At 34.5% G+C, this 26,909-nt stretch overlaps 1 protein-coding gene across 3 annotated transcripts; it reads left to right on the forward strand.

Moving 5' to 3' along the window:
* Positions 1-19,409: 19,409 nt before the first annotated feature.
* Positions 19,410-26,909, forward strand: LOC148596527 (uncharacterized). 3 transcript variants are annotated; one of them, XM_088563871.1, is made up of 3 exons: positions 19,410-19,496; positions 20,033-26,295; positions 26,832-26,909. In XM_088563871.1, the coding sequence occupies exon 2, from the start codon at positions 24,110-24,112 to the stop codon at positions 24,980-24,982; it is 873 nt and encodes a 290-aa protein (XP_088419997.1). In that variant the 5' UTR covers positions 19,410-19,496; positions 20,033-24,109; the 3' UTR covers positions 24,983-26,295; positions 26,832-26,909. The 3 variants fall into 2 exon arrangements, with proteins under 3 accessions (XP_088419997.1, XP_088419999.1, XP_088419998.1); XM_088563872.1 differs by lacking the exon at positions 26,832-26,909 and having other exon boundaries at positions 20,033-26,824.

The raw sequence follows: 26,909 nt of genomic DNA on the forward strand, positions 1-26,909 counted from the left end.
CATATTGCTTGTAGGCGCTATTCCACATAGACCGCAAAAGAGATTTTATGACATTTTAAAGCGAATAAGAATATCGTATGTACATGTGCTTGAACAAATAAAATTGATGTTTTGGGACTCGAACGGAATATATTGAGACTTATATGGGTTTTACATGTTAAAGCCCTGTTCGTATATCTCCGACTTAACAGCTCCAAGGCAATTTAGGCTATTTATAGAAGTTGGGTAAATATTAGACGACCCAAAATAGAAATAAAATCAACTTAAATGGTTTGGCATTAACCTTTAAATATACATTGTTAGCGTAAATCCCCTTTGATGAAATGTTGGTGATGGGAACTTGCTCCTTTAGGCAAATGAACTGCATATCGAAGTTTGTATGATTAGCGTTTTTGTTATTTATTAGCTTAGGGTCGATGCTGGTTAACCTAAGATAACCGAGGGTATTAACCAACCACACTTGTTTGACCTCGAATTATTTCAGCATGCATTATCAAAATTTGCAGTATTATAAATTTCAAAATACCTAAAAACACCTGGGGTTCATTCAGTGTATTTTAAATGGTAAAACCTCGCAGAAATAGATAAGGCTTTACTTTTCGATAATTATGGTTCTGCGTACTTCTTGTATATACTGTTTATATTTTGGATTGAGATATTTATATATATTTTGTTCTAATGCTGTTGGTGAGAGGTTACTCCTTGAAACATGTGTACCGAGTGAACAGCATATCAAAATTTGTAATGAATAAGAATGTTCTAGTGGAAATCAAAAGAATGTAATCCAGGGACAAAGACCAAACAAGGGCAACACAACAAAGAACATTAAGTAACAAAAATAATACATACAAAGTAACTAAAGCAAATGAGCACCTCAGACTCTACTAAAAACTGGGAGCATGGACCAGGTGCACCGGTAGGGTGAACATTAATTATTCAACTTAAAACTTTGTTTGTTTTGGTTTCAAAAGAACCAGTACTCGAAATTAATGGAGTTTTAAATAAATTGCTAGCCTTGATTTGCTTTAACATATACACATGGCAGTTTCAAAATGATCTTAAATATGTCGTTAGGGCAAACAATTTGTAAATGGCCTTCAAATTAGCTTAGCGATGAAATCTTAAATTCACATTTACATTTAGGTTCATAGGTCCCTAACGGCATAAACCGGCAAAGTGGTTGGAATTGTCTGTCAAAGAGTAATCAAGGGAACCAAGGTTATAGTGGTAATCAAAAAAATGTAATCCAGGGACAAAGACCAGACATGGAAAACAGACATACACAACAAAGAACATAAAATAACTAAAATCATACATACAAAGTAACAAAAGTAAATGAGCAACTCGGACTCCACTAAAAACTGGGAGCATGGACCAGGAATTATATTTAACACACTTTATAGTACATGTACAGTGTATCACGACATCTATTTGATGACGAGAAAATAGTACAATCCTATGTAAGAAAATAGATGGATATTTTGAATCAGGAGGGGTTTCATAAAACAATGACACTTATTCTAATTCAAAGTTGTGGCGAATCTCTTAATTTAACTTTACGCTCTATTTTGTACATCCGAATATTTGAAATTCTTGTTGCAAACACATCTTACACATTTTTTTATTGACTAATCAATTACATATCCCTATGTTCTATCCTCTTTTGGTTTCTTTACCAAAGAGGTTGATTGTGATTTACGGTCTATGTCCTGGATTCCAAACTCCACAAGGATCACTACAAACAACGTGATGGATGCGTTTTTTAACAAACGGTTGACATTCCAATGGGAACAAACCGTGCTTCTCTGCAATCGTTGCGTGTCCCCATATCCGTTCCTTTTTCTGTAGTCATATAAAGTATGGGATAATTTCAGTAAATACATCTAAATAATGGAAGTATTTTTAGAAGTTACAAATCATTTCCGCAATAGGAGAGGGGTGTCAGTACTTAGCTATGTGACTCATGATATTTGTGTAGTGATGTTAATCTTGTAGCAACATAACCATGCCACAGAGGCCTAATTGTTAATCGTCTAGCACGATACACAAGATTTGTGTGCATTATTTTGATTATTTTTTGCTCTTTGCTACAATTTTTTCTACAAATTTCGGAAAGTTCAGCCTCAGTGCTTTAGGTATTTTGAAATTTGTAATACTGCTAATTTTGATAAAAATGAAATAAAATCTGATATATTTTTGGGGCATACAAGTCTGATTACCTGTTTGGTGAATACCCATCAGCAGTGGCAACGAACCAGAGATAAATTCCAATCATATATATTGCAAATTTTCATATATCTTACACGTGGTTCGATGAGTAACCTTCTGCCTTTTACTTAAATACACTCCTTTAGATGTTTACGTTTCCCATTTTAGCGTTCGTGCATCGTTTATCGTGCATTACACATCGTTTTGCGTTTTTAAAAAACGCACGATAAACGCACGCTAGAATCGTTTGTTTAAAAAGCACGCTGGGAGCGTTCGTTTAAAGGCACGATAGGAGCGATAGAAGCGTTCGTTTATTTTTGTACTTTGATTATTTCCTTGATTTAACTGTTATTTTTATATTGTTTTGCATTTATTAATTTATATAATTTCATTAACTTTATTTTCTATTTCTTTCTGTCTTCATTATATACCAATGTTATTATTTTCTTTATCGGCTTGATCAGTTGTTTCAGTTGAAGTACCGTCATCATCAATGATATCTTACAACATAATATAATAAATCATTGAAGCAGATGGACCATATTAAAACTATGAAATTAAATATATCGAAACAAGAGTAATCAAGGGAACCAAGATTCTAGCCGAAATAAAAATACTGTAATCCAGGGACAGACAAGACATGGAAAACAGACAAACACAACAAAAAACATAAAATAATCAAAATAATACATACAAAGTAACAAAAGTAAATGAGCAACTCGGACTAAAAACTGGGAGCATGGACCAGGTGCACCGGTAGTGTAGAGCCGTGTTGCTCATAAAAAGTCAAGTACGGGGCAGACGAAACAGGAAAGGAAAACTTTGATACGATGAACAAATCCGTTCTCATGGTGCAGATGGATACATCGTAACGACCCACGAGTTCACGATGACCATAAAACATCTGTAGTGATGACTTCAATATTGTAGCAACATAACGTTGTTCCAGAAGCCTAATTTTAAGAATCTAGCGCGATACAAAAACTATGCGTAGTTATGGCAAGCTATGGCATAACGTATGATTTGTGATATGAAACTTCATACGGGAATGCTGAAGGGATGTTGCAACAGTTGACAATACGAAATAGTCATCGCGTTTTCCGTATAGTTTTCCATCGATCTCTAGGTGTAGGTCACGATATGAGACTGACTTCACCGTGTCGGAATTAACAATATAACAAATGAACAATCGTAAAATAAAATAATTACCTTGGGTTTCACTTTCTGAAGTACTCCATTTGGGCAATGGAACGTTAGTTCATAACAAATTATCGGTACAGAAATTAAATGTAGAAAATCTCTGCAGACATTTTTCAACTGAACATGGGTACAAAGAAACGTTACAAATTAGTACAGCTCTGCTTATAATGAGTGATTCATGCATGTCTAAATCCCAAACATTTTTATTGCAAATCCTTCTACATGTCCAATTAAAATATTTTTTAAAAAAAAGTATAAAAACAGTTCACTGGAGATATTAAAAGTCAAAAGTTGGCTATATTCTACTACAAAAAATACGGGAAAATTTCCCGCCAGCAATTTTACACTCTAGTTAGTCAAAAAAAAAGATAAATCGGAGATCCTAAATATATTCTGATTAAAAATCCTTCAGTAATCCTCACAGAAGCTGTATTAAAAAATAAATGTGCAAATGAAAGTTGCCCATTGGGATATTAACACTAAGATTATGGTAATGTTCCACTACAGAAAAAGTACAAGAAAACTTCCTGCCAGGATTGGAACATTATAACCAGTCAAAAATGTTTCACAATAAATTGCAGATACAAGGATATGAACATAGGAAGAGTTGTTTTCAGGACCTAACAAATGTATATATACACGTTCAATGATAATTCTAAGATATGAAGAATCACACTTGCCTGTTTTTTTTATTATTATTTTATTTTTTTATTATGATAAATAATCTGTTTAGGTTAACACTGATAATCACTCCTTATTTTAATTGTTTTGCTTTCTATCTAGTAATTTTTGATTATTCGAATATTGACAACTATTAATGCTGTCAAAATTTAACTTTATAGATATTTTTGTAGATGGCTGGTCAAATACAGTATCTGTATACATTAAAAAAAACATTATACTTATACAGTGAAAAAAAAACATAATACTCGTCCATATTATACTTCGTTTTAATTGATTTTGACTTCATATTTCAGATATGTAAAAGTCTATCGGGTTACTCGGCCTATGATCACACCCACGACCTCAACAAGCACGCTACTGTGTGACTACCTGTTGCATTATTGTACTGAATAGACACTTGTTTAGCTATATATACGGATTTAATAATAAGGACTCGTAAATAGTTTCCTTAATTGTATACTAAACAGTATAAAAACATTTTTATGATAACATCAATGTATGGTAAGATTTATTTCATTTTTAAAAAGACACTCAGCATTTGAGTTAGTGCAATGATATTTCACAGAAATTCTGCTACAATAAGTTTGAATAAGGGGTAACTATAGAGGCATATATGTAAGAAATGATATGAGAAATGGTTTTCTTAAATGCTTTTGCCATTAAGCTTGTGTTTAATACTGTTTTATAAGATGAAATAAAATTGACAAAAAAGAGCAACGACAATAATGAAGAAAAGCGATGTTTATATGTGGTGTTGTATTGACATTCGCAGACGAAGGCCTATGGCTATTTCCGCCTAATTTGTGTGCTTTTAATATACTTATTTTTTTTTGTTTTTTTTTGTTTTGTTTGTTTGTTGTTTTTTTTTCAGATATAGCACCATGTCTCTTACTGAACTGCCTGCATTGTGGTAATAAATAAAATATACAAGTTTACAAAAAAAGTTACTCATATCATAAATCAACTGTAGATCGACACGAAACTGAGTAAAAAAAAATAATTTCAAAATAAGGCTTTACCGAAATAATTACAAAGCAAAAAAATAAGATGACCGCTGAAAACCTTTATTAATGTTTTGTTGTTTTAACTATTCTTCTTGACTACAAAGAAAAAAATCCATATTGAGCCGTATGCGACCATTTACTTTCAGCCATTTCTAAAAGTATACTTCAAAAGAAAATATGTTATGTAGAAGTGTTGCCTACAATATAGCTGGGATCAATTAAAATCCAAGACGATAATTATAGCGATTATGAAATGGTATTGGAATACGCTTCACTTTACAGATTGTTTGACATATGAAGCAGTAGAACATGTACGCTAATAGTGGTTTGTTGTTTTTTTTTAGTCTATGATAGACTTAAAAATTTCCCTTTCCAAAAATGAATTTTATTTTCAATACAAAAGATTTAAAGTGTTTTCTCTAATTTTTTTGCTATTGTAATAATATTTATAGACTTACAACGTATCTAGTTCCTACTTCCTTGTTTAGTTTTTTGTTATCTACTTTAATTTACATATTTGATTGACAACATTGTCAGTTGCTATTGTTTCAATTGCCGTACTGTTCTATGACATATGTTTTTGTATTACATTGCATAATGTCAATTCCATATTTTCAATTTTTATCACGTAACTCACGCAAACGCATATCAAATGTAAAAAATTAATACCCAAGTTTTCATTTGCAGAAAAGGAGGATTTACTCAAAATACATTTCATGAAGTACACACAACAAAAGGGATTTAATTTTATTTGTATTGTCTAATAGCATAAAATATGAAAGATAGTATTTAAAACTGTAACTAAATAGGTATTGATTTATTTAACTATACATAGATAACATATAGCAGAAGTCGCTTCTACTGATTTTTTAATAACATTGTTTTTATACCACCCTCAAACAAATTATGTGGAATGTAAGAATCAGCCCATCTGTGAGCCTGCATGTTAGTCATTTCACATTTCTTGTAGATGCCATTCCCCCTTAACCACATTAACATTGTAAGTGTAGCTACAAATAAAACCTAATGATGCATCATACAATGCATGTATTAAAGAATCTAATTACTGTTGTATTAATTCAACGGAGAATAATTGACATTTACGTTAAACTCATTTTGAAGCGTGGATATTCATTTTCTTTTTGAGATTGTGCGTAGAATGTCTGGGTTTATATTTGTAGGTACATATATATAACAGTTCTACAACAAACAAATTAAAGAATAATCAAGGGAGCTAAGATTCGAGCGATAATCAAAAGAATATGTTCAAGGATAAAAAAACTAAAACGGGAAAATAGACACAGACACCAAAGAACATGAAATAAAAGCAATGTCAAGTACAAAGAAATAAAGGTACATACGGAAACCAAACGTCACAAAACAGGTAGCTTGGACCTATACACCAGAAATGTCAGCTCCTCCGATTTTCTATAGTTGTTTATAAAACTGCTCGGGAAGATATATGATAGGTTCTCTTTCCATCGATCTCTAAGACAAAGGCAGAATTTTATACCGACTTCATAGTTCTTTGTGGTATATTCTAGTTATAAGATTTCCTAAAGTTAGGATTTTATTAGACAGAAATTTATCATTCCTGAAAGCGGAAACTGAGAACAAAGAATCTGGTCGATCGATGTTTCCTCTTTTGGATAAGATCAATTTAAAAATAATTTTCAGAAGAGTGACGATATAGAATAGTGAGTAGCACAATTGTTAGCATAAAAGTGTCGACCGAGTAATGAAACCACGCCCTTCTAAAAATGTGAATTATTTTTGTAAAATTGAAGAAAATTAAAAAAGCGATTTTACTTTTCAAAACATAAAAGATTTGTTTAAAAGTTTTTGTGTCAGATATTATACATGCCTATCACATTTAAGTCTTCCAGTTGATTTTAATTGGTTTGTTTTTGCGTATGTGTATTATACACCTACATTAACACACTACAACGTTTTATGCGTCGGCTTACTACATTTGTTAGTTTCATATGTTTTGTTATATCCAATTTGTCATTTTTGTGAACATTGTGAAATATTTATTGTTATTATTTATGTTCCATGACTTAATTTCATAACATTATTATTCAATCTACATGCTAAAGCATATCAAATATTCATTTTCAGCATATTAAATTTCAAAGTATATATTTCATGAGTATATTATTTGTGACAATTCAACTAATTTATTACGTCTCAATACGCCTGTAACCTTTGATATAACCAATATTCATTTTGGATGTTTCAACAATATTGACGGATAAACGGCGAAGCAATGTAACATTGATCGATAATATTCGATAAAACGCTATCGAATTACAATATTTTTATTTAACAGTCATTGTATTTTTCCTTGATATAATGGATACAAACTTTCATTGTTTTATATAGCAGAAAAAAAGGATCATTTTATATATGATGGACGTTGAATAATGTATATGTAAATATTTTTCATCAAGTTGTTCATTCCATTTAGGTAAATTTCGTCAAATTAACCTAGAAATACACATTCAACATGCCTGATTAATAATTGGGGTTAAGAATTCTTCAGCATGTCCAGTAGTTTAATTCTACAAGATTCCAATGTATCTATATTCATAATTAGTTTAGTTGTAATTAAATTATCTAGAACAGTTGCTTAGAAGGTCAATAAAATGCATCAATAACAGAACACAACTACTGAACCAACTTTCATACAAGCTATCTGGTTGATTTATTAAATTTGTTTTTTCTTTGCACGGAATGTATATCATGTATAAGAACCGTATTTATTTTTTCTTGTACTAATACCAATAGTAATTGCGGTCATTCATCTCTCCATAAGATCTTGCGCACGTAACTCTTAGAAGTCATCGATATTTTTTTTAAGATGTTAATGTGTAAAATTAAGATGGATTTAATAAAAACTGGACTTTTTGCCCGTCTTAAGTCGAGAACTTCTTGCATTTGTCTTTATTGTATTACTTTTGATTAAATTTGGCTATTTCGGATGGTTGTAGTGCTCTGGGATGTGTGCCCCAGGTGGTGGAATGGGGTACCCCTGGCGTGTTACATGTTGGGGTTGTCAGGCTATAATACGGAAAACCTGATCGCCAACCATAGTGGTGCACCGTGTTGGGAAAGATGCCACGTTCCTCGCACGTTTAAGAACCCTGCTGTGGTATTCGATAGGAGTAGGAACCTTTGCGCTCCGCCTAAGGAGGCTAAATTGCCCTACCTTACCCATCCCCCCTTTTTCCAGTAGCAATCAAAATTTGTCGACCCTATTATCCTTGTGACCCATCCCTTTTTTTTTTTTTTTTGGTTTCATGTTCATTCTATCATCCATTTCATGTTCATTGTCTGAATATAGCTGAAATATTGCTGCTCGGACGTTAAACCCCAACAAACAAACAAACAATATAAAGACAGCCTCATAAGAGTGAAGGTATAGGTCAGCAAGTAAAGGAGCACAATTTGTTCCCATTGGAATGCCGACCGTTTGTTGAAAAACACGTCCACCGCACTGGACAAATATGTTGTTAATTAAAAATTCCAGCATTTTGTAAACATCTTCCTCTCTATATTTGGAAAATGATTTGGAATTATTTCTTACAAAGTATGAGGAATCTCTACCAAGAACTATATATTTTATCTGGGTGTACCATCTTTTTTGGAAAAACAGCGATGTATAATGTTTTTAAGTCGGGATTTTAACTGAGTATGGGGAATAGAAGTATACAGTGTTGAAAAATCATAGGTTTTAATGCTATTATATTCAGATAATAGTCTTGAACTGATTATCTCCAAAAGATCTTTCGACTTTTTCAGGATCCACATTGAATTAATACCACTACGGCAGTAACAAGTGTTGTGGTAGGACTGTAGACCCTCTTTGACAGTTGTGAGTATAGAAGATAAAAGTTTTGAAAGAGGTTTGGTGGTACATTTTGCAGATCCAGTTATGAAACATTATTTGTATGGATTCTTGTGAAGTTGAGGAATCCAGTACATAGGCGGTAAATCACAATCATCGTCCTTTGTAGAGAGACCAAAAGAGGATAGTACAGATTTATGGTTTTCCACAATCTCTTCTTTGGAAAAGTGGTAGCAGTGTAGGTCTTATCACTGCTATTATTTTCTACGTCTACCTCTGATAATAAACATTGGATATAAAACGTTTTGCAGACAAAAACAATGTTGTTTTGGGCTTTGTCTGCTGGTACGGCAACATACTTGTCATGTATAGTAGACAATGTTTTTGCTACATCGGTGTCTTTGAAAACTGATGTAGCCTTGGCACTCATTGACCTACTTAAAACTGTCATTCGTTTCAAAATCAAAGACCTCACGGCCCTTAACCACTCTGACAGAGAATCAATGTCTTCTTCTTCTCGTTTTATCCATTTTCTTGCATAGTCCTCGACGGCATCCATAAGAACTTTAAAGTTATAATTCCAATTTTTGGAGCGTGGGGCATTTAGAAAGGATATTACGCAGAGATTAATTTTTGATAATTTTTAAATCTCCCGTAACGACGTGACCAGAAGGACCATATTTGAATGGAGAGGTTTTGCAAGAACAGTCAGGTGGTTTAGCCTTGAAGTCCTCAATATCGAGGTTCTGCAATAGCCTTTTATAACTGAAAATTTTGGATGCGATGGGTGAAGTATAGGAATATGAAATAATTGGTATGGATTTGTCTTTGAAATATGGGGGAATTTTGTTGGTGACGTTTTTGTGATGGAGTAGGTTAGCCAAATTAATTGCATCTATACTTTTGTTGACAAACGATAGTGGAAGAAATGATCGTTTTTCTTCATTCTTGATCATTCACACAAACTGGTTTAAAGAGTCTGTGGAAACCAATATCCAAAATGATGGCAACAAGTCTGTGTAATGATGAGGCGGGGTCAGAAACAGGAGTGTCAAGACTTGTTTTGTAAAGGGAGTGTAGTAGCTAAAGAAAAGCTTGAGTAATATATGTTGTGTACAAGTTGTAATTTCATAATTATAATTTGTATGTTGCTTTTGTACACATTATAATTTGTCCAAAATTCCTTGGACAAATTATAGTTGGAACAAAAACGGCTGTAAATTCAGTTGCAACATGCAAATTTTCAATCTCATGAATACAATAAAATAAGATATGGATTTTAGCAAAATTGTGTATAATATTGAAAGATAACATCAATACAATTACTTTTTTAATTCATCAAATGTTTCACTATCTGTTAATACATGACATTGATCCATGACAATGGGAATTACATAGAACATTTGATATATTGCATTTACATTTAGAAGATTTACAATCACCTTTGTATTTACAAGACAGAAATCCCTGTCGTCCTGTTTTTGATAGCTTATTCTTTATTATTTTATTATTTTTTAGATGAGATCGTACCTACAAAGGCACTACTTGTTACTGCCTCAATCTGGTTTCGACGCAGAAAGCATGATAATGTACCCACTTTAGTTCTTATGCAGTATCCAAATTCGCTCAATTTTTTGTTTATGCCTCGAATGTTTTGTGGGTCTGTAGGTCCCCTTAGGTAGAAACGGGAACGATACTGTTCTATACTGAAAGTTCATTTAAATTTTGTTTAGTGGTTCGCATTAGTTTTTCGGCCTGATTTTCGGGATCGCTTACGTGCGCGTATAATTGGTGTTTCATTATCCGCAGATGCAATTTCAGTAGTTTTATCGCAAGAGGATACATAAACGGGCCTTTGAACTGTATATAGACTATAGACAAAGACTTCTGCTATGTTGGTTCAATTACTTGATTTAAATATCACATATATAAGGTCTTATCTTTAGTATTGAAAATATTGTACAAGTTGAAAGTGGAGTTCAGACAAACTATAATGTGGATAAAGGCAACATACAAATAATAATTTGTACAATATTTTCATGCAAATTATAATATGTATACCATAACACAACATGTACAAACAATACCTGCTTATGACAAACAAATATATTTTATATTGTTATTACCTTGCGGCCTTTCTGGTGTATGTGTCTGTATAAATTGGAAATTGTTGCCTTCACCTTTTAACATTTGTTTAAAGGAGATGTTAAAAAAATTTTTGAATACACTGAAATACGAAAGTAAATAAAAACACATTTTTATGCTAATTTAATCGTAACGTATAGTCCATTTTGTTTTGTTTGTTTGTTGGGGTTTAACGTCCAAGCAGCAATATTTCAGCTATATTCAGACGATGAACATGAAATTGATGATAGAATGAACATAAAATGATGATGAAATGAAAAAGGGATGGGACACAAGGACAATGGGGTCGACAATTTTGATTGCCACTGAAAATAGGGAGAGGTGGGTAGGGTCGGGCAATTTAGCCTCCTGTGGCGGAGCCCTATGGTTCCTACTCAGGAGAATACCACAGCAGGGTTCCTTAACGTGCGAGGAACGTGGCATCTTTCCTAACACGGTGCACCACTATGGTTTGCCGTCAGGTTTTCCGTATTATAGCCTGACAACCCCAGCATGTAACACGCCAGGGGTACCTCATTCCACCACCTGGGGCACACAACCCAGTTGCTCTGTGGGCAGAGCGTCTAGCCCCCGGCTAAGGTTCTGAGCACTATTTAGTCGCCTTTTAAGACAAGCTTAGCGCTGCTGCAGGCCTATTCTTTTAACACCCGAACCTGCACGGGGCTAGTAGATTTTGAGAAACGAAACAATTTTTTTGTTCTTTAATAATGAAATTAATCCAAGATTAATTTAACATAAAAAGACCTGACTGAGAACAAAGCAAAACCTTTTCATATTGATAATATATATAATTTTATAACGAAATTAAATATATGTTAAAATGTTTCCAAACGTATGAGAAATGATATGTCATTCGGGTGTATGAGTTTAACATCTGCATAATGATAAATTTGACTGTTTTGGTCATAAACGCTTAAAATTATGATAAATACCTACTTATCTCCTAATTTGTTGTTAAAGTACACCATTGAAAGTTCTTTTACACGAAGACCGATCAGATCTTACTCCTGAATCCGAATCTTACTTTACTTTTTACATCAGAGACTAGGCGTTGAACTTTTACTTTATATCTTTATGACTTATTGATGGTGGTCAAGTTTTTTTGTTTGTTTGTTGGGGTTTAACGTCCGAGCAGCAATATTTCAGCTATATTCAGACGAAGAACATGAAATTGATGATAAAATGAACATGAAATGATGATGAAATGAAAATGGGATTGGACACAAGGACAATGCGGTCGACAAATTTTGACTGCCACCGGAAATAGGGAGAGGTGGGCAGGGTCGGGCAATTTAGCCTCCTGTGGCGGAGCCCTATGGTTTCTAATCCAGGAGAATACATTTTCCCTGGAAATTGTCACTTGCTGAATTAGAATCAAACAAAAAAAACAACAACTCTAGTAGCATAGCAGTTTTTAAATTGTAATAAAAAAGTTAACATAGCAAAATATCGAATTTATAAATTATTTGTTTAAGTCTTGTTTGTTGTAAATTGTCATCTTTGCATCATTGGATAAATATTAAACATGGAAACACAGCAGTTCAAGGTTCATATATTCAAAATATTATTTAAAGTGATATTATATATTTACCTTATTATTCAGCGATATAGATTTGCTGCCTTAGTACTGAGCAATCCGCTATAGCTTGATCACGAAAGTGCACTTTATTTACATCACATCTAGGCCCCATGCTTCCAGTCTCCTACCAACGAGACATATGGCCATCAATTGCACGAGTGAAGCATATGATCGACAAAACGTTTTTAAAAACTGCATCCTTTCATACTGATTTATTATTATTGGTTTGTGCATATCCGTGAAGACATACAGACCGATAAGGGATAACCGTTTTATATTTCGTCTGTCAATAACTGGTTTAATGATATAATGACTACTCACATCATACGAAACTAATAAAAAAATGATATATCACCATAATGAAACAATAACAGATGCTATAGATGATCAATTGTTTTACATTTTTATTTTTTTATTTTTATTTATTTTTTTCGTTGAATATCACATTCGTTTCAAGTTGAAAACTGACATTTCATTCAGATGAATCTTATTGTTAAGTTGAGTTGTTACGGAAAAAAACTTTGTTGAATATATGTGTACCTGTCCCGCTGATCTTAAATGTATGTAAAGGTGAATGACTGAGACATATTATACACAATTTTGAATTAAATTACAGTATTCTTGAAAGGGATAGCTTCCTACATGCGTAGTGCAATGTTTATGAAATATTGAAGTTATAAAATGAATGTTAACCACATATATTGTGAAACTCCAAAGTTAAGAATTAAATAGCAATTGGGTACATGTGATTGATAACATGAATAAATTGAAACATGATTTTCGGTTTCATATTATGTAATACTTTATTTTTGTAATCCGTTCTTTGTAGTGAAAGTAAGTCAAGTAGACTCAAGTTTATCCCTTGTATTACCCCATGCTTACATATTATACCGTTTTTGTGTTGTTTGGACTGAATTCAATAACTTGCTGTTATCTACCTAATATAATTATTAACAGTTATAATTTTCATACAATAATGTGTTATCCTGAGAGAAAAATTGGTTCTTCATACTCATATCCGGTGTAAAAAAAGTCATGATTTCACAATTTGAACTAAACTAGACTTAATCAGTATAGGCCCGCACACGATATCATTATTTTAAAGTCATTTAATATCCTGATGATGGAAATTGAAAGTAATCACACTAAAAAAATGTAAAATTATGCCAATGTAAATTGAAATAAATATGTCTTATAGTCGGCGTCACATAAATAACATACTGTTAAAATTTGAATAAAAATATTTTTTACGACTTTATTGACACCTACCGTCGTTTAAATTGTCTTAAATGACTTGCTCATTCGTTTAGCCAAACGGCTTCTCCCTAAACATTGAATCGTTAAATTCCGGTCAGATTTTAATTCTAGGTGCCAATATTTACATTGTAAAAAGTCAGCCATGTTTACAGTGATCGGGTTGCTAGGAGATGTTGTTTACGTTTAAATGGTTTGTCCAAAAACCGAAGAACCCAGAATGCACTTCGGCGTTATTTCGGATATCTCGGATTTATTTTACGCGAACAACATACAATACCGAGAAGTTGATCAAGCAGACGATTGTCACCGGAGTTCGACGGGAACTTACGAACTTCGTTTGTAAACAAATCGTCCCGTAAAAACCAACATGGCGGATATTAGTATGGGATTTTCCCGTAAGGATTTGTTACGCATGATTTAAGCTAATAAGCGACTTGTTTTTGATAACCTGTTTGGCTAAACGAATGAGCAAGTCATTTAAGACAATTTAAGCGACGGTTGGTGTCAATAAAGTCGTAGAAAATATTTTTATTCAAATTTTAACAGTATGTTATTTATGTGACGCCGAGTATAAGTATTAATTACTAACTCGATATGTTTGTGATAGTGTACGTGTAGATAACCTCTGCTTTCTCATTAATTCTATCCTAAACCATACTGTATATACACATCATTCTTAATGTAGTAAATCACATGTGCCATGATGCAATCGACGTCATGATGGTCAGTTCCAGCCACGTGTTTGTCAGTTTAAACGAGCAGTCAATCTGAGCAGCATGGCTGAAAACTTCGATTTACTACAGTAGTAAAGTATTTTGTTTATGGGATGTAGATGAAAGGGTAATCAACGGAATCAATGTTAAAGCAGTAATTAAAAGAATGTAATCCAGGGACACAGACCAGACATGGAAAACAGACATACACAACAAAGAACAAAAAGTAACTAAAATCATACGTACAAAGTAACAAAAGCAAATGAGCAACATAGACATTTTAACCTTTTGTTTTCAGTACGCGCTAACAAGACCTATCAATAAATAAACGCAATCATTCAAAGTAAATTAACTGCATTTGTGAATTGACTAATGGTTTTCATGAACACCATTACACTGTCGTCTTGTGATATGTGTACCACTTCAAATAGATAATGGGAGATGCAATCAATATTAATGTAGAAATTTGTTACTTTTTGTGCAATAAATCAGGCATATAAACTTTGAAATTGTTTGCAATTAAGCACACTGTATTTGACCATTATGGTCAAATTTTATGAGGTAACACAAAAACTATATATGGGTGATTTTAAAACAAGTTCGAAATCTTTGTTTGCCTTACTGTATATACTGTTTTTAATATCTATAATGTCTTTCCAGATATTGATTATCAACCGAAAAAAACGTAATATAAGGAAAACAACTAAAACAAGAATTTATCCCATAACTTCGAACTTTGAACATCTTTGAAGAACTAAAAGATCATTTCATCGATTGAATGTGTTTTTTCTATTTATCACGATGTTCAAGGTATAGGCTAAAACTTTTTTAAATGCTATTAATGTCTTTCATCTCTTAAAAGGAGTCGTCTTATAATTTCGACCACATGACGACTTTTATAAAGCTCTTCAAGACAATTTAAAGCCATCTTCACTTTTGTTTAACCCTCACTGTGTTTGAGATATTCCGCGAAATAAGTGGCTCTACTCTTATATATTAAATAGTTATGGCGTTCAAAAAATTATCCACACTCATTTTTGTGAAAGATACTATTAAGAACATTCAAGCAAGCTTTCATTTTACTATATCAAGTATTTTTAGAGCTGAGTTGTTTGAAGAACAGTTTACAGACGACGGACGCAAAATGATGAAAATAACTTTGGGTCAGGCGACTTTGCCAGTTTTTATACTCTTTGATAATCGATAAGATACTTTTGTACATATAGTTAAAATTGTAAATGACCCCTAAACTGGTCAGGAACAATTGCAAGTTTCTCATTCAGAGTTGCTTATTTACTTTTGTTACTTCGTATGTATTATTTTGGTTCATGTTCTTTTTTGTATGTTTTCTGTTTTCCATGCGTGGTCATTGTCCCTGGATTACATTGTTTGGATTTCCTCTTATTAAATAAGTTTGTATTATTTTCGCCAGTGTTGTTTCTTGATGGCAAACATAAAGAGAAGAAGGACACTAAACAGCCTTCCGGTACCGTAGTATAATACCAATTATAGTATAAAAAGTGAATCACAGTTTTTTGCTTACGAAGCCAATGAAATGATTCCATGAACAGTTAACATAACAACTGGGACTACATTAAGTGAAATGATCAGTTCATATCGTGGTATTTTTTATTAGTATCCATATCGCTCGTCAACATGTTTCCTATTGAGCATGCAATATTTCTCAAATGGATTTTAGAATAAATGTTTGCGTTATTGTAATATTCATGGGTACTTCAATTCACTTAATATGATCATTCTTGAATAAAATATTTAAGTTTCATGTATATGTGATAGAGTTTTAAAAAAAATTTATAACTGAGGTCAATGGCTACGTTTTGGCTATCCCATTATAAGGCTAGACCATTCTTGCAAGCAATAATGGATTACCCAGCGCCAGAGGTATAAATATTCATTTTTGATTTTTCTTACAGTGCCTTGACAATATGTTGTAATGCTAAATAATTGCCATTCTTGATAATTATTAGATATGATCGTCTATGATTTGAGAAAAAAGGCATGGGTAAGGATGTGTAAAAATGCCTACATGATTAACAAACGTTTCTAATTTCGTGGGAAGAAACAATTACAAATAAAACAATGTTCGTTGTTAAAACATCGGAGTAGGAAGGTCTGGTGTTCCCAAAACTTGTTTTCTTCACTTTCTGAAATGATATCCTAGTTCTTTGATCCAATTCTGGATAGTAACTGATAGCAGTTTGAGGTGACTATGCTGACAGTTACAATTTATTAAATCAGATGGACAAGGTTGTTATGTTTAGAATAATTTCACCAGCCTTATAATTCAAGCGGTTTTCAGGGTTTCGACGCCACTTTTATTCGAAAAGTTTGCTAATTACATTAAATTAGGACAGAAACGCTGTTTGCCAAAGAAGATGTGAACTGTGAGAAAGATATGAATAATTTTATTATTCTCACTTGTACTATTTGTAAATCATTTCTCCTTTTCTTTACGGTCTGTCACATTTAATCTTTGAAGGCGAGTTTCGTTGAATTACGTTTAAGGCGCGTACCGTCAAATTAAAGGAAATTTCTAATACTACATTGTACATGTACATAATCAGGACGTAAGGTAAATAACAATATGTTTAGGCATTTTCGATGTTTGTTTTCTTTCTTTTTTGGTATATGTATATATATTTATATTTCCTAGGATCGTTGTATAAAGTCAGAGACAATGGTGAAATCCGTGCCTTGATAGAGTGAACGAGGATATTGCTTTTGGGTGGTGAAAAGCTCTCGTTTTACTGTATGTTTGACAAGTGTTATCATTGATTTCATTGCTTTTTCGAACGTTGACATCAAAGCTATGTTATCTGTTTGTACGGAGCTTCAAACACTAATGTCCACGGGAAAGCATCCCAGTTAAGAACTGTCATTAGCACACAGGAGATTTTTGACTAACTAAAACAAGGCAGATATGACATCACCTTGTCGCACACCACGTTATACAACTAACTATCGGGTTCACTGTACATAATAATGCGTCGTGTCAAACCGTATAGAAAGCTTTCATACTGTCTAGTAAAACAACAATGACGACACAGTTCCTATCAATGTCATGACGGATAGTCTATTGAAGGTGGATTCTTGATAAAGATGTCTGATTTGTCATTTGAGTCGGAAGAGGGAATTTCTTCTCCAACGTTTCTAAACGATTCATCAGGGCTTTCTCGAATATTTTAGCAATACAGCTTTTGAGCTGCTCCTTAGAAATGATTGATTCAGGTAGCCCTTCCCTTTTTGGAAAAAAAACACATGTTCCCTAATTTTACCAAAGATATTTACTTTTGACTGAGTGTCTCACCTATTATGGTCAGCTTCAAAATGATACACTACGCATTTTTAAGAAAAAAGACAAGCAGTTTTTATAGAGAACTAATGGACAATTTTACATTACAACTAATATTTAAAAAACTATTTTTTTGTCTTCAAAATTCAAGATAGAAAGTTGAATATAGTGCAAATGTATGCATGTTTCCAATTTAAATGCAGCTTATCATTCTACAATTTTCTTTTAAAATATAAAAAATGCAAATTTACATAATAATCCATTTGACCTATACCCATTGGTGTTACGTGTTATACATAGTAATTACAGAAATTTTCGATTTTTTATCTTTATTTTTCTTGTTATAAAACAATCTATGAATCATTTACTATTGTTGGGATACTATTGTTTGGATTATTACCATAGGCTTCCATCAGCCTACGAAACAATTGGCAATTATTTTTTATTCATCTGTATTGTTGTTTTTATTTTTTTTTCTATACTTAAACCTAAATTACAATTTTCATCATGTTTTTATTTATTTATTTATATATATATTTTTATTTGTTTAAGAGCAATCACGGGAAGTAGGTTATATCAGTAATCAAAAGAATGTATTCCGGAGACAAAGACCAGTCATGGAAAACACAACAAAGAACATAAAGTAACTAACATCGTACATTCAAAGCAACAAAAGCAAATGAGAAACTCGTACTCCACTAAAAATATCGATTGTCTTGTTTTTTTTTTATCTTTTGCTTATATCATTCTTAATTTCTAATTGAATCTTGGTTTTCTTCATTCTTCATATATCAAATGATCGGAAAAAATGAGGTCTACCTGATTATGAGATTAAAATAGAAGTAGAACGATTTCGGTTGATATTTATATTTTAAACCGTAAAACCGTAAATTGTAGAGACTTCGGACTTCACCATTTCAACGTCAAATGTCTCCGGCGACCTTGAATGTTGAGCCTAGTGAATAACTAAATTAGAGGCTCTAAAGAGCCTGAAACATTCGACCGTCTCGATAATCAAGATTCAATTTCTGTAAAAGCGGTCATGTTTTTTTTGGCATAAAAAATCCTAACGCTCAAAATTCAGAAACTGTCGTATACGTTTCATTAGATTCTGTCGACCCGTGCAGGTCCGGGTATCAAAAGAATAGGCCTGCAGCAGCGCTAAGCTTGTCGTAAAAGGCGCCTTAATAGTGCTCAGAAACCTAGCCGACAGAGCAGCTGGGTTGTGTGCCCCAGGTGGTGGAATGGGGTCCCCCTGGCTTGTTGCATGCTGGGGTAGTCAGATTATAATACGAAAAACCTGACCGCAAACCATTAGATTCTGTCCAATGGTTTCAGAGGAGGAAACCCAACTAGGTTTTTATTCATTTTTTTTATATTTGTAAGAGTTATTGTTGTTCCGTAATACGTATATTTTTCATGCGGGTTCCGTCGTTGATTCATTTTTTCGTAATATCTTGAATGGTTCCGGCATTTCAAAACTCACATGTTTTGCGTATTTTATACTTTTAATATACTTCTAAGTAGCTCATGGCACCAAAGTGTAAGTTTATAACATATTATAATCTTTTTGAGATATATTTAAAGTCCTGGTTAACCTGTATTTTGCATATCTTTCGGTAGTTCATGATGTTACATTGATTTCCCATTGCGTCATACAATTCGTTGTATGTTTTCTTATTTTTTAACTGTAAACCCATATAATATCCATATAAACCCCTTCTTATGATCTTAAGCAACCCTGTACGCCCTCATTTTTTATTTGTTGCATCGCAATAGGGTCACGTTCGGTGATTTTGTTCACGTCCTAAATTTTGACCTTTTTATGTATTGAAAACCACTGTAGGAATACATGCGAATCGATCTTTAATTTTTCATGGAAAGTAATGTGGGCATCTATTTTCTGCTTTTTCTTGTTAATCGCCAATATTTTACCGCAACTTTTCGATATGTTTTCAAACCTTTGTAGGAGTTGAATCATTTTCATAATATGATTTTTGTATTGCCATTTTTTATGTACATGTATTCATTAATTTCTGTAGTATTTGTTGTAAGGACTGTCATATTTTGTATTTTCAGTGTTTTACCCTCTCCGGAGGTTGGTTCATCAATAAAGCTTAAAGAATTATCAAAACTTCTTCTCTGTGTGACAGAACAGTAAAATAACTTTGAAATGGCTATGGCTATGGAACGGGAAAGGAAACTCACTGACGCTGGAACTGAGATATTTATGGATAAGTGTCGAAAATATGGTCGACAATTGAAACTTATACACAAAGACATTGATATATTGATACGTGGAATTGAAGAACATGCAGATGATCCAGGTATTGATTCCACATATGAACAATTAAATCAGGCTTGTGGTGATTTTTAGGCTCTGTCTGATCATTATGTAGACTTCCTTTCAAAAACAAGAACAGCAGAAAGTGAAGAAGAGAGAATTGCACATCTTACTTTCAGAGATCATGTAAAAATAGTAGTAACACAGGTTCTAAGTCAATGTAGGAACACCACAAGTAAACGAGCGAGCAGTATTGTGTCAAATCGTACAAATGGTTCGAGTAAGTCAATTATTCAGAAAAAGGCTGAATTAGAAGCAGCCAAGACGAAAATGAAATATGTTCAGCAACAGGCAATGATCATGAAACAGAAAGCAGCTTTAGATGCAGAAATGAGTCTGCTACAAGTGAAACAGGAAGCGGATGCTATAGAAACAGAACTAAAGGTAATGGAAAGTGCTGAGGTAGTTGATAAAGCAGAAACAGACTCTGTTGTTAGTGAAACTCGTCGATCTAGAACAAATGAGTTTATTGAAAAACTCTTTACAGACAATAAAACTGAAACACCTGTTAAATATTCTGAACACATATTCACAACACCTGTGCAACCACAGTCACTTACACAGCCCTCGAGTAATGGCATGTTGACTTCAACTACTCAAACTTTTGTGCATTCAAATGAACCGTTCATGTCTTTACCAACTCATACAAATATACAATCTGACTATAGGAATATACGTGTAAACCATCAAATATCACATCAAACTCATAGTCATCCAGTGCCTACATTTGTACCGCCAATGCCTACATATAATTCGGCACCTGCAATTGTTCCTTAAACTGGCTTACCTTTTCAATCAGTGACAACTAGTGTGCCTATGACACCATTTTACCAGCAATATGCACCAGTTAATGTGCCGCCATTTCAAAATGACCCTCAAATAGGTTTGTGTGAAACGATCGCTAAAATCATGGCGAGGAAAGATGTAGTACTTTCACGTCTCATTAAGTATAATGACAGCCCTATTCAATATTTGTCATGGAAGCAGACGTTTAGGGACGTCATGTCTGAACTTAAAGTTACACCATCAGAACAAATTGATCTTATGATCAAATGGTTGGGTCCAGACTCACCTAAACAGGCGGAATGAATTAAAAGGGCGAGTGCAGGATCTCACGCGGAGGCCGTAAACAAGGTCTGGGATAGGCTCGATAATAGGTATGGCAATCCTGAATTAATTGAAGCATGCTTGAGGAATAAACTTGCTAGTTTTCCTAAACTTTCAAACTCAGCTACTGACAGTCAGCGCTTGTACGACTTATATGATATATTGTGTGAGATTCAATGTGCAAAAACCAACCCTTTGTATTCTGCAGTACTTGCGATGTATGATTCGTCTACTGGTGTGAATCAGGTTGTATCTCGTTTACCTACAAGTATTCAGGATAAATGGTCATCGCGAGCCAACAGTTACAAAAGTCAACATGGTATGCTTTTTCCTCCTTTTGACTTTTTTGTGAACTTCATTTACGATATGGCAAAATAGCGTACCGACCCAAGTTTTCAGTTCGATAGTAGTACTACGTCTGTCAAACCACCCGCTAGTAATCAGCCACAGTTTCGAGTAAGTGCAAGGAAAACTGAACTATCTGCAAGCTCTCCATCAGAGGAGAAGTTAGTTTGTTCATTACACAACTCTACGACTAACAATTTGAATCAGTGCAGGGGTTTTCAAAGTAAACCTCTGAAAGAGCGATTTGAAATTCTGAAGAGAAACTAACTGTGTTTTCGCTGTTGTAGCTTAAAATGGCATACTCAGAATAAGTGTAGAGAAACGATAAAATGTGACATTTGTAATAAGTCAGATCATCCCTCTGGTCTTCATGTGTCGAATGATCAAGGTCCGCGTAAAACCTCTCATGACAAAGGTGCGAATGTCACGAAAACAATCCAACACAGGCCCGCATAGTCTACGCACTCATAGATGATCAAAGCAACTATTCTCTAGGTAAACCCGAGTTCTTTGATAGTTTTAATGACAATTCCGAGTACGTAAACTTTACGTTGTCTACCTGTTCAGGAAAAACATCATCTAGTGGTAGAAAAGGTAGCAATTACGTTGTTGAACCCTTGGATCATAGTGTCAAGATTAAGATTCCTTCTCTTGTGGAATGTACAGATATTCCCAATAACAGGCATGAAATACCTTCACCGAAAATAGTTGCAAACTTCTCTCATCTTCGTGATCTAGCGTCATGTATACCACCCATTGATAATGACATTCAGATCGAACTTCTTATAGGGCGTGATGTATTACGAGCGCATCATGTCTTGGAGCAGAGATTAGGTGGTGATGACTTACCTTATGCGCATAGATTGCCGCTTGGATGGGAGAATCTTGTGTTGCTGCGACACATGGTCATGATATAACTGTTAACATCACTCACATTCTCCCTAATGGACAAGCAACGTGTATGGAACCATGCGTGAACACATTTACTGTCAAACAGAATTCTATTTTCGAGAAAACATCAAAGGACGAAAGGCTCGGTTCATAGGTGGAGGACAAGCTATTCGTAGATCTTATGGAAACGAAAGTTACGAAGGATAGTGACAATCGTTGGGTAGCACCACTTCCCTTCCGTGAAAATAGACGGTTATTGCCTAACAATAAAAGTCAAGCTTTGCAGCGAGTTAAGTCATTAGATCGTTCGCTTCAGAGAGACGAGGTCAAGAAGAAACACGTTATTGAATTCATGGGTAAAATGTTCAACAACGAACATGCGGAGTTCGCACCATCCTTGCAGGATAATAGTAAATGCTGGTACTTACCATTCTTCGGGGTGTATTATCCCAGAAAACCCCAAAAGGTTAGAGTTGTGTTTGATTCTTCGGCTGCATTTGGTGGAACTTCGTTAAATGATGTGCTGATGAAGTCTATTGGGAGTACTATTGCGATTTCGACAAGAGGCTGTAGGAATTACAGCAGACGTAGAACAGATGTTCTACAATTTCAAAGTAGATCAGGGTCACCGTGACTATTTGCGGTTCGTGTGGCATGAGAACAATGACATTTCACGACCATTAACAGACTACAGGATGACTGTCCATGTGTTTGGGAACTCCCCATCACCATCTATTGCAACTTTCTGTCTCAGGAAATCCGTAGAGTGTGCCGATGAAGACGTCCAAAATTTTGTGTGTAAAAACTTTTACGTTGATGATGGACTGATTTCTTGCCCCGATAGTGACACCGCAGTAAATCTGATGAAGCGTACACAGAAAGCGTTAGAGGTTGGCGGAAGGTTACGTCTACATAAAATTGTATCAAACAGTACAACTGTATTACAAAGTTTTCAACTTGATGATTTGTCGACTGATATCAAGAATTTGGATCTAGGGTCTGATAGTCTACCTGTTCAACGAAGTCTAGGATTGTCGTGGGATATTTCTAATGACTGTTTCGTGTTCAAAGTTTCTCGTGAAAGTAAACCGTTTACCCGTAGAGGTGCTCTGTCAGTCATAAATAGTCTCTTTGATCCCATAGGTTTTGCCGCACCCGTGACTACGTATGGGAAACTTCTTCTAAGGGAAATGATGTCTACTGTCTCGGGTCCCGTCGACTGGGATGAAGAGTTACCGCCTCAGCTGAATTCGAAATGGGAGCAATGGGTTTCGTCTCTTGTTCATCTGGAGAATCTTCAGGTACCTCGTTAATATTCGAACATTTCATTCTGTGGAGCTTTGCGAAAGGAGGTACACATCTTAAGTGATGCGTCGAAAGATGCTATAGCATCAGTTGCTTATTTGAAGTTGATTACGGAAGAAGGGTGTGATGTTGCGTTTCTGTTAGGTAAATCGAAGGTGTCACCCATGCATGGTCATACTATTCCCCGGCTCGAGCTCTGTGCGGCGGTTCTCTCTATCGAAGAGGCAGACTTAATGAAAGAGCATTTGGATATCAGTTCATGTGACTTTTACTATTATACGGATAGCAATATAGTTCTAGGCTATTTGCCAAACGTTGTCCGGAGATTTTACGTATACGTCACAAACAGAGTAAATAGAATACGAGCAGCGAGTTCACCGTCTCAGTGGAGATTCGTACCGACTGACATAAACCCTGCAGACATTGCCACAAGACGGCACGACGCCAAAAACTTGACAACTTCAGCATATCTAACTGGTCCTGATTTTTTGCGCAGTGACACACCACTTACTACATGTGATTTCCAACATAGAGATTCTGACGACGATCCGGAAGTTCGTAAGGACATAATTGTGAACAAAACAGAAGTTAAGAGTCGTAAATCAATGGCACAGAGATTTGCCTTCTTTTCTTCATGGAAAAGTCTAGTAAGAGCCATCTTGTTTCTGAAACGTGTGATCAGGAAACGTCTTAATCAAGGTGAACCGACTCGCTCAGAAGTAGAACAATTCATTGTTAAAGTTGTGCAACAGGACACTTATAGAGATGACATTGACGCGTTGCGAAATGGAAATAGTTTGTCAAGTAAATCCAACATTCTTCCCCTTGCGCCTATTCTGGATAGAAACAATATTCTCAAAGTTGGTGGCAGACTGAAACGTACTAGTTCTTGCAACTCACAACCAATAATTGTTCCGAAAGACCATCACTTAGCTAGTCTCTTAGTGCGTCATTATCACAGTAGCATTCATCATCAAAGAAGACACATGACAGAAGGGGTTCTTCGTTTCTGCTGCTTATTGGGTGATAGGAAGTAAGAGACTCGTTTCCTCTATAACTCGTCATTGTGTGATTTGTAGGAAATCTCGTGGACATTTTCAAGTTCAGAAAATGTCAGATCTTCCCGAGGACAGATTGTCCCCTGGTCCTCCGTTTACTTTCGTGGGTCTTGACACCTTCGGACCGTGGTCAGTTCTCCAACGTAAGACTCGCGGTGGTTCGGCTCAGCAGAAGCGATGGACGATTTTATTTACTTGCTTAGTTTCAAGAGCGATTCACTTGGAAGTTGTGGATCATTCATCAATGCTTTCCGTCGATTCGTTGCAATCCGTGGGCCCGTCAAATTAGTGCGATCGGGCAGGGGAACCAACTTTATTGGTGCAATTCAGGACTTAGGAATAGAAGCGGAATTCATTTAGGACGGAAAGGTCTCAAAAACGTTATCTTCATACGGAACTCTGTGGAAGTTTAACCCACCACATGCGTCACATTTTGGAGGCTCTTGGGAGCGCATGATTGGATTATGTAGGACGATTTTGGATGATATGTTGTCAAAGGTCAAGAATAGACTTACACACGATTCGCTTGTTACATTTATGGCAGAGGTTTCGGCCATAGTGAATTCACGTCCTTTGCTTCCAGTTTCATCACATCCTGAAAACCCAGATATTTTGTCACCATCCGTGTTGTTAACTCATAAAAAAGGTCAAGATGATTATGTTCCGTTTCCCCAATTTGGATTTAAGGACATGTTACGACATCAGTGGAAACTCGTACAGGGTTTATCTGACGAGTTTTGGTCCAGATGGACAAAGTAGTATATCTCGTCTCTTCAAGTCAGGCGAAAGTGGCATCAACCGGAAGTCAACTTGAGCGTTGGGGACATTTTTTTCTCAGAGAGAAAGAATCGCATATATCGGTGTGGCCTTTAGCCATTGTAATACAAGTTTTTCCAAGTGACGATAATCTTGTAAGAAAAGTTGAAGTGAAACTCCATAGGGACAATAAGTTTAGTACCTTTATCCGATCTGTAGTTGAACTTGTTCCATTGCTACTCAGAGACGAACAATGACTTATTTTCCGTTGTGTCATATGTACTGATTACATCTAGTACTTTCCTTTTATATTATTAATAATGCTAGTTAAGCATTTTGGTTTAGTGAAATTTTGTAGTGATTTTATTTGGTAAAATCAGGAGGGGAGTGTTCCGTAATACGTATATTTTTCATGCGGGTTCCGTCGTTGATTCATTTTTTCGTAATATCTTGAATGGTTCCGGCATTTCAAAACTCACATGTTTTGCGTATTTTATACTTTTGATATACTTCTAAGTAGCTCATGGCACCAAAGTGTAAGTTTATAACATATTATAATACTTTTGAGATATATTTAAAGTCCTGGTTAACCTGTATTTTGCATATCTTTCGGTAGTTCATGATGTTACATTGATTTCCCATTGCGTCATACAATTCGTTGTATGTTTTCTTATTTTTTAACTGTAAACCCATATAATATCCATATAAACCCCTTCTTATGATCTTAAGCAACCCTTTACGCCCTTATTTTTTATTTGTTGCATCGCAATAAGGTGACGTTCGGTGATTTTGTTAACGTCCTAAATTTTGACCTTTTTATGTATTGAAAATCACTGTAGGAATACATGCGAATCGATCTTTAATTTTTCATGGAAAGTAATGTGGGCATCGATTTTCTGCTTTTTCTTGTTAATCGCCAATATTTTACCGCAACTTTTCGATATGTTTTCAAACCTATTTAGGAGTTGAATCATTTTCATAATATGATTTTTGTATTGCCATATTTTATGTACATGTATTCATTTATTTCTGTAGTACATGTTGAAAGGACTGTCATATTTTGTATTTTCAGTGTTTTACCCTCTCCGGAGGTTGGTTCATCAATAAAGCTTAAAGAATTATCAAAACTTCTTCTCTGTGTGACAGAACA

This window comes from Perna viridis, chromosome 15, assembly GCF_037379345.1.
Source record: "Perna viridis isolate PV_CMFRI_1.1 ecotype Kerala chromosome 15, ASM3737934v1, whole genome shotgun sequence".
Classification (NCBI taxonomy): Eukaryota; Metazoa; Mollusca; class Bivalvia; order Mytilida; family Mytilidae; genus Perna; species Perna viridis.

What these genes read in the sequence shown, in the direction of transcription:
- LOC148596527 (XM_088563871.1), top strand. Translation starts at nt 24,110, where the DNA reads ATGCATGGTCATACTATTCCCCGGCTCGAGCTCTGTGCGGCGGTTCTC.